The sequence below is a fragment of the Phymastichus coffea genome, unplaced genomic scaffold, assembly GCF_024137745.1.
Source record: "Phymastichus coffea isolate CEN01 unplaced genomic scaffold, Cenicafe_Pcof_1.1 PCOF00092, whole genome shotgun sequence".
NCBI classification, from domain to species: Eukaryota; Metazoa; Arthropoda; class Insecta; order Hymenoptera; family Eulophidae; genus Phymastichus; species Phymastichus coffea.
The window spans coordinates 735,865-752,193 of NW_026706903.1; the positions used below are offsets into that span (position 1 = coordinate 735,865).

General features: G+C 35.4%; 2 protein-coding genes across 2 annotated transcripts; both read left to right on the forward strand.

Annotated features, from left to right (window-relative positions):
• Positions 1-700: 700 nt before the first annotated feature.
• On the forward strand, positions 701-2,727 carry LOC131669380 (ornithine decarboxylase-like). The gene is made up of 8 exons (XM_058944211.1): positions 701-829; positions 893-1,138; positions 1,211-1,287; positions 1,391-1,563; positions 1,637-1,937; positions 2,030-2,269; positions 2,339-2,550; positions 2,616-2,727. The coding sequence occupies exons 2-8, from the start codon at positions 955-957 to the stop codon at positions 2,656-2,658; spliced, it is 1,230 nt and encodes a 409-aa protein (XP_058800194.1). The 5' UTR covers positions 701-829; positions 893-954; the 3' UTR covers positions 2,659-2,727.
• A 3,850-nt stretch (positions 2,728-6,577) lies between these two features.
• LOC131669360 (testicular acid phosphatase homolog) lies at positions 6,578-10,195 on the forward strand. The gene is made up of 7 exons (XM_058944188.1): positions 6,578-6,652; positions 6,770-6,832; positions 6,903-7,007; positions 7,067-7,329; positions 7,387-7,552; positions 7,623-7,952; positions 8,029-10,195. The coding sequence occupies exons 1-7, from the start codon at positions 6,593-6,595 to the stop codon at positions 8,176-8,178; spliced, it is 1,137 nt and encodes a 378-aa protein (XP_058800171.1). The 5' UTR covers positions 6,578-6,592; the 3' UTR covers positions 8,179-10,195.
• Positions 10,196-16,329: the final 6,134 nt, after the last annotated feature.

Genomic DNA, 16,329 nt, shown 5'->3' on the forward strand with positions numbered 1-16,329 from the left:
GAGCAAGTCGGGAAGTTATCATTGAAATAATAATTAGATGTTTATCAACGTTTATCAACGTTCAATTGTAGCTAATTAAAAGCTAATCATTTTGTCTAAGTATAGATTCATTTTTTCTTCAACCTCATGTCACATATCACTTGATGAAATAACCACTGTATTATCAACATGAGATTTTATTGCATATTCTGACATTATTACAAGTAGATCATGAACATTTAAGATGAAACAAAGTAGTCCTAAAATCGTGCCCCGTAGAATTCCAATTGATATCACTTCATCATTAGTGAAGGCTCCATTTACGTTTACTCTATGTTTACTACGTGTAAGAAGACAACTTTTTATCAATTTGTGTACAGTATCCACAATTCCATAGTTGTATAGCTGGTTTAATATAAAAATTGTATGATTAACAGTATCAAAAGTTTTAGCTAGTTGTGAGAAAGTAATTGTTATTGGAGTACTCCTATGTAGTTTGCTATATATAATGTTCATTATGTAAGAGTGCATCCTTAGTACACTTATTTTTCCCGTATCCGTATTTGTTCTACACTGATACATCTCACTTATCAATTTAGAATATATCATTTTTTCAACTATTTTGGTTAAATTTGATGTGAATGAAATCAATCTATAATTTGCTGTGCTGTATTTACCTTTATTCTGGTGTATTCGTATTATTTCAGTCATTTTCAAGGTTTCTGGTCATATGACTTGCTCGATGCAAAAATTAATGATGCGTGTAATGCACAGATTAATGATGCGTATGTAAATCTAATTATCTTCATATATCCGAGGGAGTCACTCAGATAATGTGTTTTATAATCAGGTAATTAGCAATAAATAAGATAAGCAGGTATTATATATTGCATAATGACATTATTGAATCCAGTGTTGCAGTGTTGCATCTGAGCTTTATAATTGACTGTTTCATAAATAAAATATATATTTAAAATGTTGAACGTTAATCTAAATGAAGTTGAAATCGTCGATGATAATATTTCGAAACTAGAAACATTAAAAAATGTTATTAATAAAACAGAAGCAGATGATTCCCTACATTTATTAGATTTAGGAAATGTATTGAAAAAGTATCAAGATTGGTCACAAAAAATGCCTCGAGTCCTACCTTACTTCGGTATATATACCCAAATATTTTGTAAGTAAAATTTTAAATATTACAAACTATTATTTCCTTTAATTTCTTCAGCAATGAAATCTAATCCTGAACCAACCATCTTAAAACTATTAAGTTCGCTGGGTGTAAGCTTTGACTGTGCATCAAAGGTAATCTCTAGAAACCATTACGAATAGTTGAAAAAATTAGATTTGCACGGCATTTGGGAAAAAAAATTGCCTTTTTAAGTACAAAAATGCATAAATATTCTAGGAAGAAATCGTTCAATTAATGGGACTTGGAGTGCCGAGTGATAGAATAATATTCGCTAATCCTGTGAAGTTTCCAACTCACTTAAAATATGCAAGAAAAGTTGGCGTGGCACTTATGACAGCTGACCATGAAATCGAATTAAAAAAAATAAAAGAAATTTATCCGGAAGCGAAGTAAGTTTGGGAATTAAAAAAATGCATAGTGCGCATTAAGAACTCTGAGTAATTTCATTTTGAATGGTTTTAGAGTTGTGATACGCATCCGGTGCGATTCTAAAACGGCTATGATAAGTTTGGGTGAAAAATTTGGATGCGATCCTGAAAAAGAAGCTATTAATTTGATAAAAGTAGCAATGAAACTGAATCTGGAACTGAGTGGTTTTGCCTTTCACGTAGGCACCCTATGCGACGATGTTGATGCATTTTGCCGAGAAATACGTACGTGCAATAATCTAATACAGACTGCAAGATTTTTGGGTTGCAAGACTGCAAATATCATCGATATTGGCGGAGGCTTTCCTGGCGATCGTAATTTTGATCTTGACGAGGTAAACATTTTAATGTTGTAATCAATATGCAAATTATACGTTTGATGCAAATGATGCATACACGCAATGCGATTATGTATCGGATTAAAAAGTTGACAGGTCCAATTAATGATGCTCTAGAGAAAGTAGACTTATCAATTAAAATCATTGCTGAACCTGGAAGATATTTCGTTACCTCAGCTGTTACAATAGCCGCCCAGATCATCAGCAAAAAAATTGCAATAGAGAACGGAAAGAAAAAGTTCATGTACTACGTGACTGACGGTATCTATGGATCATTTGCCTGTAGCTCGATAAACACTCGTTCAAGACGCCCAAGAGTCTTAAATCCTGTAAGGATTAGAATAAATACACGTATTACAATTTCTTATTTTCTTTGTATTTACATCGAATTGATCTAGATTTGCAACACAAACAAAAAGTATATTTCTACAATTTGGGGGCCTACGTGTGACTCCCGCGATTGTATTTTGAAAGAAGAACTTTTACCGGAATATTACATTGGAGAGTGGTTGATTTGGTATGATCTCGGTGCCTATACAGCTTGTTTCTCGAGTAAATTCAATGGCTTTAAACCTCCAAGAGTGTATTCTATCATGCATAGGAGCGACTGGTATACATCCGCTGATTATTTTTATAATATTTATGAATCATCAATTGATATTTATATGTTTACAGGAAATCTATGCAGATGTATATAAATAAAAAGAATTCAAAATAGAATATCTCGATGAGCTATTTGAAATAATGTAAGATAAGATGCTAATAATAAAGAAATTTTGTAATCGAATATAAAATTTAATTTTCATTCGATACCGCTAAAATGTTGATTTCAATTCTCTTCGTAATTGTGAAATCAATCTTCGATACAGTAACTTATACACAAAATAATGTTTACTGTATATTATCTAATCCCTATCTTTTATGAACAATGTCAAAAGCCGACAAAAGAAAAAAAAACAAGTGCGCGTGATATTCATTTCGTTGCGTGATATCCATCGACTTGTGGTTCGATACACGTGTGTCTGTTTATTCGGTTTCGTGCACTCAATTCAAAGTCAAGACAACAGCGCATACATGAAACACATTAAAAGTTTGCAATTAACCGACAGACGTTATACACATGTCGAGCTGTTCTGCACGCTGCAAAGTTAATATTTATGCCTCTGGCGTTGAGGCAAAACAGCGCAAGTACAAATTAATCTTTCAATCGCTTTTTGTACCTATGTCGTGTATATAAAAATGCTTTGGATTTATTTGTAATGATATCCGATTTCTCATTATAATTGATTTGTTATACCAAAACTATCGAAAGTTCGAGAATCGTATTCGTAATCCATTCAACTTCATTGTAGTAGCTCGCACCCATATAACATAGTACTCTGAGCCACCAGTAGCAAAAGGCAATAAGTCAACGTTATTTAGCCCTAAAGCAATCTTCCTATTGAGTTTTTGAGACCAAGACACGGCCCAGGGAAGCTGCCAGAGTAGACAAAGTAGAATCTCACCAGAATTGATCCTCGCGCGACGCGCGCAGCTGACAAAATTAGCCGTGTGGCGAACGACGGATGAATAGTGCGCTAAACTTTTGTATCTCAGCTGAGCCACGCGCGTGCCGCCCACGAGAAATCGATATATGTGGCTTTGTTGATCTTTCTCCAGGGGATGCGCTGTAAACTTTTATTGCTACAACAGAGATTCTCGGAAGAAATGCATGGTCGTTTATAATTTGAGTTATATTTTTTTTAATCGTTCGTTCAGACGGGTGAGGAAGGGTAAATATACTATATTATGGCATTGGTTAGGAATAGCATTCGAAAAATACCATTCTTAAGAAATTATTTCGTAGTTTCTTTTTATGATAGCCCAATTATCATCAGAAAGTAGGCCGAGAAATCTAAAAATAAAATTTAAAAAGCAAACTTCTTTGAATGTGCTTAAGGAAAAAACTAGTCGCTTAATATATTTGAACACAGATGCGATAGATGTGTGAATTTGTTTTTAAGCAAAGAAGTGTTTGATTCTTTTTAATATTAGTTTTAAATGTTTTTTGAAAATATCAGTAGATCTTTTTAATTTCAATTAGAAAAACAATAACATTCTATAAACGATTACAAAGAGTAAATAATTACTCCTATAAATAAAAACTGCTTGGCTGAATACATGCGTTAAATGTTCATTTAATGAGATTCATTCGCGAGAGATGTACGTCAAAATCCAGATACGCAAATCATTTCAACTAAATGAAATTGATCTCTCTTTTGTTAAAAATCATTGTAATTCAGCCATGCCTAATAGCTGCATAGCGAAGGGAAGCGCAAGCGCAGGCGCAAATCTACACAAATTTTCCAGAAGCCAATGAAAGCGTATCCATAGCGTCAAGATCACTCGTGCCTGAAAGGTTTGTCGTTAAATCGGCGTGAAAAATCTGCCCCTCGCCGCGCGCGTATACTTACACATAACGATCTAACGAGGATCGTGTTTGCGGTGCTCGCAAACCCATTGTGCAACTATATCTCCCCGCATTCACGCGTAGAGCGCATCGATCTTTCGGAAAAACCGCACACCTGGGCTCTGGCTATAAAGCGGAATTTGTCAGCGTTGCCTTCGACTCCCGAAATTTCACGCCCATTACCATTGTCAATGGGCAGATGTCAGATGAGAGGCGCGTCCCGAGGATATTTAGCCGTATTAAGGAAGCCTTCCCTTTCTTTTTTTCTTCTTCTTCCTTTTTCCTCGCGTGCAGCACGTGCGCGCGCGATCGGACAGAAGAGGATACTCTTCCTAAGGTGTGCTCTGCGAGTTTTTGGAATTTTTTTGAGCCTTTGCAGCTGATGTGTTCTCTCTCTCTCTCTCTCTCTCTCTCTCTCTCTCTCTCTCTCTCTCTCTCTCTCTCTCTCTCTCTCTCTCTCTCTCTTTCATCTTTCGATCCTGTGATTTACTGGTTTGCATTTTATTTTTTTTTCTATCCTACAGATTTTACTTTGTAGCACATGCATTGCACGATAGATGAATGAATTCGTATTTAATAGAAAACAAATTCAATTCTTTATTCGTTGATAAACTTTTAAAAACATAATTGAGAATAAGCTTATTTTGTCTAATTTTACTTTTCAATTTTTTGTTCTACAAATTGCAATCATTACTTTAATTTCAAATATTTTAAATAAATCTATAAACATGTAATTTCATTGGTATCACTAATAAAAACAATGTAATAACTAGTATTTCTAATACCATGATAATAAATAACGTATAACATTTATTTTTTTAAAAGAAGAGAATAATCCGGAAAAGATAAAGAAAATTTCTATGACATATCCGTAAATTGCATTATTTTATAGTATAAAATAATAGAATTATTTTATAGTATTAAATAAAGAAATATGCTATCATTAAATATGAAATGTAATTTTTTAATTTTAGTAATTTTTAACACTACAAAAAACTAATACTCGTAAGCGTGTAAATATATAATACAAAATCAATTGCATTAATTTTTATAAATTTCTATATAAATAAATCGTCTGCTTTAATTACTTTTCGCAATAGTTATCAAGTTTATATTAGAATTAATGATATCAATATTAACGTTTCCACCGACGACAATAAATTCATTGAAAATTATCAAACGATTGAAATTTTAGTTATCCGCAAATTTTTAATCTCAAAAGTCATGAGATTATAGTCATATTAATCATTCGCGACCTACGAGCATCGACAAAAAGGCGTGACGCTAAAAAAAAGAAAGGGGGTCAGAATCGTGGTACGTATATCGGATGTAGGAGAAAGGAAAAAAGCGCAGACTCACTGACATGTCAATTTTCTCCGAGCCTCTCTCCTCCCGTGTGTTCTTTCTTTTATCCGTATAATAACGCTTTCATCGGCCTCGTTTTCCACTATGCCGACGTTTAATTAAACCCCATCGATCTTTATTAGAGTCGACGTGAGGCCGAGGTTTATATGCATCGGTTCTCCCCCAATTTCAAATGTCATGAATACATTTACACGCGACGGAGTCGAGAATAACGTTAAGCGTCAGAGATGTTTAAAGTCGCCAGTTTTCCATTATTTTTATTTTTTTTTTTTCATTTCGTAATTGATTTTTTAAGACTTTGCATCAGAATGTGAAGAATTCGCGTAAAAGCTTTATAGAGAACATTTTACTTTACGATTTTTTGGGACACTAAAAATGAAACACTATCAATCAGCAAATATCAGTATAAAGCTGCTCTTTTTTACCTTTCCACAGGGGCCAAGGATTTTATCGTGATATGTAAATTTATATTGTTATTCGATTTGTTTAGGATCTATTGATTACATCAAGGCAATAAGTACCTATAAGTAGTTTTCAGTCTTATAAAAAGCAGCTGCTCATACAGAAACGGACCCTCTATAAATGGATTATACGACAACAGTTACTTGACAGCGTAAAAAATTGTCGACGCAGCAGGTCGTCATCTTTAATGCTTGCAGACGCACGCACAGATTTTCAATCGTCTGCAGCGCACTTACGTCTTGCACTTTTTTTAGAATGCAAGAGCTGTTAATTAGCAAACGTTATCAGCGGTAACTGTGCTTCGCGTGAATACTGAATTCTCTGTAAGATAAAAAACAATCTTCGTTAGTTTCCTCTATGCTGTCGTTTACACTCGATGATAATTGACCTGCATGTAACTTTGTGTTTGTGTTTAATTTGCAAGATAACGGAGTTAGTAAGTAGATATCATACTTGTCAATACCAATATCAATCATATCACGTTTCTGTTGCTTATATGTCACTCTCTATCATTGGAAAATTCTTTCTTATCGTCGGTGTACTGCTTTTCTAGTTAACTGACAAAATACGACGTGCAGTCATGGAGGAGTTCTTGCAGCTGGAGCTTGTTCAAGTCGTGAGTATCCAACACGGAATCGTTTTCTTTTTTTTTTTTTCAATTGTGACGTTAATTTGTGATAACAAAGAATTTCAGACATGGCATTCGTACTCCAAGCGTGTACGAGGCTAACATTGTTAATGTTACCGATCCGAAATATTATGGAACGATAGGATTTGGTCAATTGACCAATGTGAGTATTGCGATACATTTTTATCGGATGATTATTTTTATCGAAGTTTTACACATCAGGAAGGAAAATGTCAATCATATAGATTTGGTCAACTTCTTCGAAAAAAGTATGACAAATTTTTGGGCAATTACGAACCTAATCAGCTGCACGCTTACACATCTAAATTTGATCGTACAAAAATGACCCTGCAACTGGTTTTGGCGGGTCTTTATCCACCTTCGGAAAACAATAGATGGCATGCTACGTTGCAATGGATGCCAATACCGTTTGATATAGCACCGAATATTTGTGACACTTTACTCACACCTCATCAGTATCCAAAGTAAGTTTGGTTTAACAGAGTAGTGAACAGTATATATTATAATTTATGCTTTTTAAGCTTTTATCGATTATTGGAATCCGAGCTCAATCTATCAGAAGAATATCAAAGTGAAATGACAAAATATAATGATCTTCTCGATTATGTAGAAAAAATGGCGAACGTTCCAATGAGAAAGAAATTAATTCATTATTCAGGATGGATTTATTACGCTGTTAAAATTCACGTGAGCATTATTTTTTCAAGCAAATTTTAAGCAATGTAATGGAATACATTGAAAATAATTGATTCGACAGAAATTGTTAAATTTACCGCAACCTCGATGGTGCTCGGATGAAGTCATGAAACGATTGCGCGAATTATTCAAATACAATATAGATGCGATGTCATTGACACAAAAATTGAAAAGACTGAATGGAGGTACAATGGTGCGACGAGTGATTGAAAATATTGAGGAGAATAGAATTGCTGAAAATCCGAAAAAGATTTATTTGTACAGCCATCATGATTTAACATTGGCAGCGTTCGAAAGAGCTCAAGGAATCAAAGTTTTTGATATTCCTCCGTTTGCCAGTGCCATCATTTTAGAAAAGTATCGACATGTTAATAATGTTGAGTATGTGAGGGTAAGTTAAGAGATCTTACCATCGGAAAAAATATTATAAGTAATATTTAATTAGATATATAATATTTTGAGAACAGTTCCTTGCTTGGGATGGTAAAGACAACGAATTTTTCGTCGTGAAATTGAAAGGCTGCGATGAATTCTACGTATATGAAGATTATCGCAAAGTTGTTGAAGACGTTATTCCTACAGATGAAGACTTGAAGTTTTTGGTTAATGACAATTGAAAATTCTTCAAAATTTCTTTTCTAAAGACTTAAAAATAGAATTTTATTTTCAAATGTAACCAAATGAAGCTTTCTCTTAACTTGTGGATGATGTAATACGACCCATATGTGGATATTTTTTTGTGGCATAAAAAAGTGAATTCTTATTCGAATTCATACTTAAATATAGCGATATTTAATTGTATTGACATGATATATTTAAAGCAAAGTAGCGTTAGTAAAAAAAACATACACGCATTCGAACAATGCAAAATATATTCATCGAAAGTGGCTCTGTGCGAACAAGAAATCAGACCGCTCGTCACGCACGCGTCGAAGCTTTTGGTATGTTAATAAGAGAGTCATATATAGTAATACATAGTAGGTAGAGATTGGTGTGCACGCGCAAAGCAATATTACACCACAAATCCCGCAGAGCGCGCCATTTTATCTGCGAACGAAGAGAGAGGGGGGGAGGTGTATGACAAGTATATTACGGCCGTACGCGCCGGCGCGTTTATATCAATTAACCCCTGACATTTTGTCGGGGGCGGTTCACATGTATAGGAGGGAGGAAAAGCTCGAAATTGAGCTCCGGAGAATATGTGCGTGTGCGTGAGCGAGAACATACTGTTTAATTCAATGATGATGTTGCTGACGCGTGCCTGCGCTTTTATTTCATTGCTTCCTTTCGAATTCATGACGCGCACCCGCGCAGAAAATTAGTTGCCTGTGGCTTTACGACTCTATCAACGGATTTATGTGTATCCGTGTGAGACGTTTGCAGTTGAAGTTTACATTGTCAAGCTTTCTTTCTGATCTACAAAACTTTCTAACGTGTGAAACTACTTATTCAAATATTTTATTATACTTTGCTACATCAGTTTCGCACAGTTGATTTTATATCGTTCTCACAGGATACTTTTTTTCTTTATGTATCTACGTCATTGCATACGCAAAAAGCCACTCCGATCCAAAAAAGAAAAACATCAGTAAGTGACATGATATTTTATCTATTAAAAATAACCGTTCCCATATTCATCGTGACTCATCTATATAAGTGCAATTCAAAATATACTCAAGTATACGCCCATTTACCAGCATAAAAAATCGAAAGAACATCTGCCTCACGCGCAAGCTGTATGTGTGTATAAGCTTGAGATTTATGAATTTTCGAACGCCCCGAAAAATCGTTCGGCTGTTTGGGGATACATACATCCGCTTTTGAGTAATTCCGAAATTGAATGACTTTTTATTGGACGTAATCTGATTTGAAAAATGTCTTCTCTCATTGTAACTCCTTAGAAAATCTTGCAATGTCATTTATTTAAAAAAATAATAATAAAAGTTTAGTACTTGTTTTACTTTTCACAATTTTACATTCTTATTTGGGCGAAAGAAAATATTAACATTAAAATCCTCTACTGAATATCAATAACTGAAAGAACGAACTCACGATTGACACGAATAAAATCAATAAAATAAATAACAAACACATATGAGAGAGCAGTAAGTAGTAGCGGCAATCCCTCAAGTACCTCCTCTTAGTCTGGAAACTCGCCAAAAAAAGTCATCCTCACACGCGTCGCTCGTACGCAGATAAATCTTATGTCGTGGAAGTATCATTTAGGAGCATTTAGCTCACCGGGAGCACTAGCAACACGCCCCTATACGAGAGGAGGAGCCGCTTCTCTCTGTGGCTTTTGTTTGCACCCGCGGGAATCGAAAGGTCGATCTCCCAAAGTGACACACCAAGGGAGAGAAAGTGTCGGTGACATCGCTCTGCTTAAATAAATTACAGGCTTGTTATTGCGATATAGAGGGTGGAAATGACCGTTGATTGAGACGATTTTTCCGGGGGTGTGGGGAAAATTAAATTTTTCGTAACGGGATTAGTTGTGCGAAAGTGGGTTTTTAATGGACTTGTATAGGAAGAGGGAATGTAAACGATCTATTCATCAAAGAGATATATAACTATAAAATTTCATGTTAAAAAAAAGTAAAAATAATTTATAATGGAGTTACATTACCTATTAATGATTATGTGTGGAAAATAGACTCACATTCTATAATTTAACTTTATTTTTTAGAAGAATTGTCATTTTGTAAATAATCAATTGTAATTTGTTTTTTCAATTATAATTTTTGATTAAAAATATTTCTTGTTGCACTGTGAACTTTTACCTGTAAATGATGAAAGCAATGTTTCATTTATCAAATACCGAGTATTATCTTGATAATGTAATCGCATTGATGCTCATATATAAATTATCTTTCGTACTTTTTTAAACTTCTCAATGTTATATCGACTTTCTGTTTACACTGCACATAAATTTTACCGAATAAAGATATCATAACTTTTGTAAATCTGAAAACACAGTATTTTCTTAAGCGACAAGTGAGCATGATAAAAGACAGTTATAAGTGAACAGCAATGTCGCAGCAGGAAAAAAAATGAGGCCGTTTTATCTGTTATTTTTACAATTTTCGTTGTCGTCAGAGATCGTATTCTTCGCATTTTATTAAAAGCACTCGCGTATATTGGTGTCACTTTGTTATTTTTACATCAAGTATTACTTATCAAATGCTACAGATTGTTTTATAAATTAACTTTGTTTACGCAGTCGCGATGATTTAAGTTTGTTCACAATTCATTGACATTGAAACTTTGAGATGTAGAAAACATGCAGAGCTGAAATTATAAAACTGATAAAGTTGATTCATTTATCATTCGAAACCTTCATTATTGAAGTATCACGTGCCCTGAAATTTTAATAAAATTAGTACTCTATTTTATGCATCTAATAACATAATAGTAATTTTAACTTCCTCTAAGCAAAGCAAGAAAACGGAAGAGCGTTTCATACTTCTAGAAACTTCAAACAGATAAACAATGAAGCGTATATATCTGATCTCCGAATTTGAAAATCGGCAAATCCAGCGGAAGTTACGCAATCTAGTTTCCTCGCCAAGAAAGGAACAAACAGACCGAATTCCTTGACGATTCATCGGCACGGTGGTTTTGATCTTTTATGTTCCTTAGCTTTTCCATCTGTTTACAGGTATACAATGGCCTCAGGAAATGTCGCTACCGGAATTTTTGACTACCATCATCTTACAAAAAAAAAGGTAACCGTCTGGGTTGTGTTTGCGGTGTGTAACAGTTTTCAGGGGGGGGGGGGGGGGTGTTATCTGTGATTTGACTAATCAGACCTACAACTTGATTAAATGATCAAAAGTCGATATCACAAAAGTGAATTCGTTTATTTGCAGTTTTGCATGAAAAAAAATTTAAGTTCAATTTTTGATTATAAAAAAGATATTTTTAATTTTTAATCTAGCATTCATACAAATATAATTAATTAGCATAAGCACTTACGCCAATAAATATTTACACGTACTAATTTTAATTCTCGCTTATTCGTAAATATTTATTAGTGAGAGTATAAGCAAAAAGATAATAGGCGTGTCTTTTATTTTCAACTTTTGGCATCGCTGCGGCTTTCTGTGATTTTGAAACTTGATCGAAGTAAACAGCCAAGTTTCCCGCTAGATGGCTAGGTTCGTATATTTTCCATACTATATTGAAATTATACACATGGTATTATAAATTATATTCTAATATTCCAGCTAAGACTATTATAGTTTAAAATGTATAACGAGCATAATTTAATTTCACGAAGAAGTCATGTGGAAATAGTTAATCGATTATTTTCAGCAAAGTTTAGTGAAGTCACTTAATACATTTACAACGTCTTGTAATACATATGCAAGTCACGGGTCACCGATTAAAATTTAAAGAAGAGTTAAACATCGCATTCATAAAAAATCTCACCTTCACCGTTCATTTCACTCGTACTCAAACAAGAAAACTCAAAGAAAAAAATTGTGTGTGGAATCAGCAGTGCAGCAACGCTACGGAAAGAGCGAGGAAGAAAAAAGGAAGAAGACCGGACATGTAGCGTTAGCTCGACCTCGTAACCCACAGGACAATAATTAGGAGGGTGACAATAGCGTGCGAGGGCTTGCCCCGAAGAGGTGACAATTGGCCGGATGTTTCCCCCCGTTCGGCATTGTCGCTTCAGACTGGTCGACGCCGCTTTTCTCCCTCTCAAACTTTCTTTCTCTCTCTCTCTCTCTCTCTTTCCCTTCAGGGGTGGTGCGCCCGACATTTCATACAACTGGGAATCAAGCGGAAAATTTGACGTATGCCCCCCCACTGTCTCTTCGATACTTTTCTTCGGCGACGCCTACTACTATGGAGCACACACTTTAGTCGGAAATACAGTTAGATAGGATAAATGAGGTATGTTTTTATAAGAGCTGTGGAAGTATGATTTTAGTATTGATTGACTTGAGGTTTATAGATATATATCATCGGCTCTACATTCACTCTTATGGGTACTAAGAAATGATTGATGTTTCTTATGTTAACGATTCGAGTCGTTCGTACAATGGAAATTCCGTACTTTGTCACAAATGCAGCTCTAAGTACAATAAATTAAAAATATAATGTCGGGCTAGTAGAGACGTGCGAATTGTTAAAATTAAATGTTATGCTCAAAAGTTAGCGGAAATTCTATATCCTAAGCCAATTATTCTAATTTTAAATGCTGACAAAATTGTACAATTAAAAAATTGAAATATACACTGCTGCTATAATTAGATGTCTATTTATACCGTTAACTATGCAAGGTTTAAGTCTCAGCATGAAACAATATTAAAGAAAAGAAAGTGCACGTAAAGAATTTCTCAGAGGCAAACTAGACACCTACACTTATCCTCCATCATACACCCAACATCTTTTTTCCTTCCCTTTCCATTTCGATTATCTACTCGCCATAGAAACTAATGCCACACATCTCGTTCTGGAATGGTATCCAGCTACGCGGAAACGCGGCAGATATATACGGGAGGGCTGTAATTTTTCTTATTGTCAGCAGAAACGCGCACAGACCGTGTTTTGCCGTGGCAGTATACGGGAGGGGAATCTGCGCGAACGTATTTCGCGCGTGTGTGCGCGTACATTCGAACCGACGGGACGGGAGATGGGCATGCGAAGCTCCGCCGTATCGCCGTAGATTATCATTTCATTTTTCTTTCTTTGCCTTTCACTTACGCATTTCTCTTGTTTACCGCTGTAGCAGCTTGATGCGCTGCTGAAAATGGATGATATTGCGAAAGGCTTGTCGCCCTACGGAAATGCGAGTGGAAAAATATCGGTTGAAATTGAAACGAGCTGACGAATTTCATTGCCTCCATTCGCTCGGCATCTGATTTTCAAGTGTCATACGAGAATAATACTCAATTGGCTATCGGTCTGATCGCCACTCTACTGCGCAACAAAAATCAGTTTTCCAAACCCAGCACGTGAGGCATACGAGGTCAAAATCTCCGAAGCGATATCACGTGTACGCCATCGATTTTGAATAATAACTCATAACTAGAAGCGCGCCCGACACCGAAAAATCATTGCAGCTACTCACGATAAAGATACAAGAAACAATAGAGGGGGAGGGTAGTCGGTTGTATAGGGCAAGTACGAGGCAAGCGGGTGTCGAGCCATTACCGCGCTTCCGGCAACAGAAAGCAGCACTTAGCCGCTTTTGCCCCTACGTGCGTATATAGATCGCGACTATCATCGTCGACGTTTAATATATTGTTCTGTGGGAACATTTTTTCGCTGCGATTGTGCTTTTTCCGAGGTTCTTTCAATCATGTGTTTTGATATATTTTATGGTTTTGGCGTGATAATATGACGATCAGGACTTGTTAATTAATTAATGTAAAGTACATTATGCAACATGGAAAGCTACTTTTTTTAGATGATGGAAACAGTTAGAATTTTTATTTTTCGAACGTCAAATTATACGAAAAGATCACGGTGTGCTTATGCAACATATATCAGCCAAAATTTATTATTTGGATACGGTGATAAATGAACTTGCAAAAATGTTCGAAAATTTCGAGATGGCTGATTTCTCAATAAATGCAACAAATTTAGAAAACTAGGTTAATATTACCGAAACTAAATATACAAGAAATCGAGTCGTCGACGTCGTTCATTCACGCGCATCAACGAAATCAAGGTATGAAGATTTTTATTAATGTATCGCGACAAGCGAGAAAGTTTTGACGACAGCAATTTAGCAAAAGCCTACGACGGTGGATTTGTCTTTAAAATATTTAAATATAGCGAGAGGCGTGAAAAGAGTGAGAGAGAGAGAGAGAGAGAGAGAGAGAGAGAGAGAGAGAGAGAGAGAGAGAGAGAGAGAGAGAGAGAGAGAGAGAGAGGCGACACCCAAAAACACTCGAAACCTTCGGTAAAAGTGGAACGAGCGAGGTTAGAGAAAATGGAACCGTTTATCGGCTGGATTCAAGCCAGAACACGGGAACAAATTTGTAATACGTCGATATGTGTAAGAAATAATTTTTTCGTCAGTTTTAAAAGACATTGCTGTGACATGGACAACTTACGAAACATAAGTGTGATGTTCGATTTCCAATTTTCTTTGTTATTTTTGAAGAGTTATTTATTCACTTTTGCATACATAAACTGAGAGTGAAAATTGAAAGGTTCAAAATGAAGAACAAAGATATAAGGTGACTCTACAAATTAATTTTATCAAAAGAAAACCGAACTAAAGCTGCACCGATGACGTTGCAGTTTGTCTGCGGAGCAGCGGCACGTGGCTCACGCGTGCACGATTTAATAGTTCTCATTTTGACGTTTTAATACTTGAATCGATAGCGATGATATTTCAGTTCCAATTGTTTTCCTAATTATCGTTGAAAAATCTACTTGAATTGTTTGATAATTTTTGTTGCTCGCGATTACTGATCAATGATGTATCAGAACCACGCAAACATGCGTGTTTTTAAACTGTTGGGCAATTTGACAATATTAATTATAATAATCTATCACTTTAAATACAAAATAAATCATAAGTATTAATAAACAAAGCTACTACATTAGTTTTATATCAGCCATAAATAATTCATCTTTTAAAATTTCTTTGAATTTTATTTCCAAATAACAGTTTATTGCTGTTCCGCAGTCAAAGCGCGCTTTTAAATTTTTCACTAACACGATCAAATTAATTTGTTAATTTAGTTTTAGATATATAATTTTCTGTCAGACCACTCTTATTTTATAATAATTTTTAATTTGATTAATTGGAATTTGAAAGTACATATGCCTCATTCCATGTATCGCAATAGTATAATAGTTCTAACTAAATAATTAAGTGGGAATGGGAATTAATAGTAATAATCTTGCTTTCTCAGCAGTTGAAACAAAATTAAATATCGGGTTTATAACCGTTTAAAAGACAACATTTTTCAATTTGGATATAAAAAACGTTTTCTAAATTAAAAGATCAAACCGCATGTTGCGCATTTACCCTCAATCCTGATAATCTCTTTTTTTTATTTATAACTCCGCCCTTTAAATCAAAATTAAAACCGACTTTTGATTAGCAAAATCATTCTAATTATTTCGCCACATTGATCTAAAAAAAATATAAAATTATCCAACTCCCGTCCTCATAACGGATCATCACGTGTCTACCTAAAACAACAGCGAGCCGTGCGAAAAAGAAACTCAAGTTGCTCCTTCCGTTGGGAGCGCATATATACGCGTAAGGATATCGACCACTCGCGCGCGTTCACCCCTCTATATAAGACGAGCCACGCCTATCTCCCAGGTGAACCAACCCGCCGCGCCCCCTTTTTTTCTTCGTACAAGGGGGATGATGATGATACCGAGGTCTTGTTCTTTTTTTCTCACTGTTGCGCTGCAGGATGGATGCTTGTGCACGAGCACGAGAGGCAAGGCGGAAAGTTAGCCGAGTTGCTTTGGAAAGAGATGAAAGTTTCTTCTTCAAAGTGAGATTGCAATTGTGTCCGAACAAAAGTACATCCCGGCACATTCAAATTGAAAGCTACAACTCCACAGACTCTCCCTTATAATCCAATTGAATTTCCGACACCTACTACGAAAATATTTGCGGTAAAGCTATATGCCGTGTTTTTCCAAGCCGTGGAATATACGGGAGACACGGTGGACACATTATTATCTGCGAGAGATCGATGCCAATTGTCTGAACATGCCACGAAAATCCCTGAAAAAATATTTGGGCCAAATCGACCGATTTAGCTCACTCTCTCCCT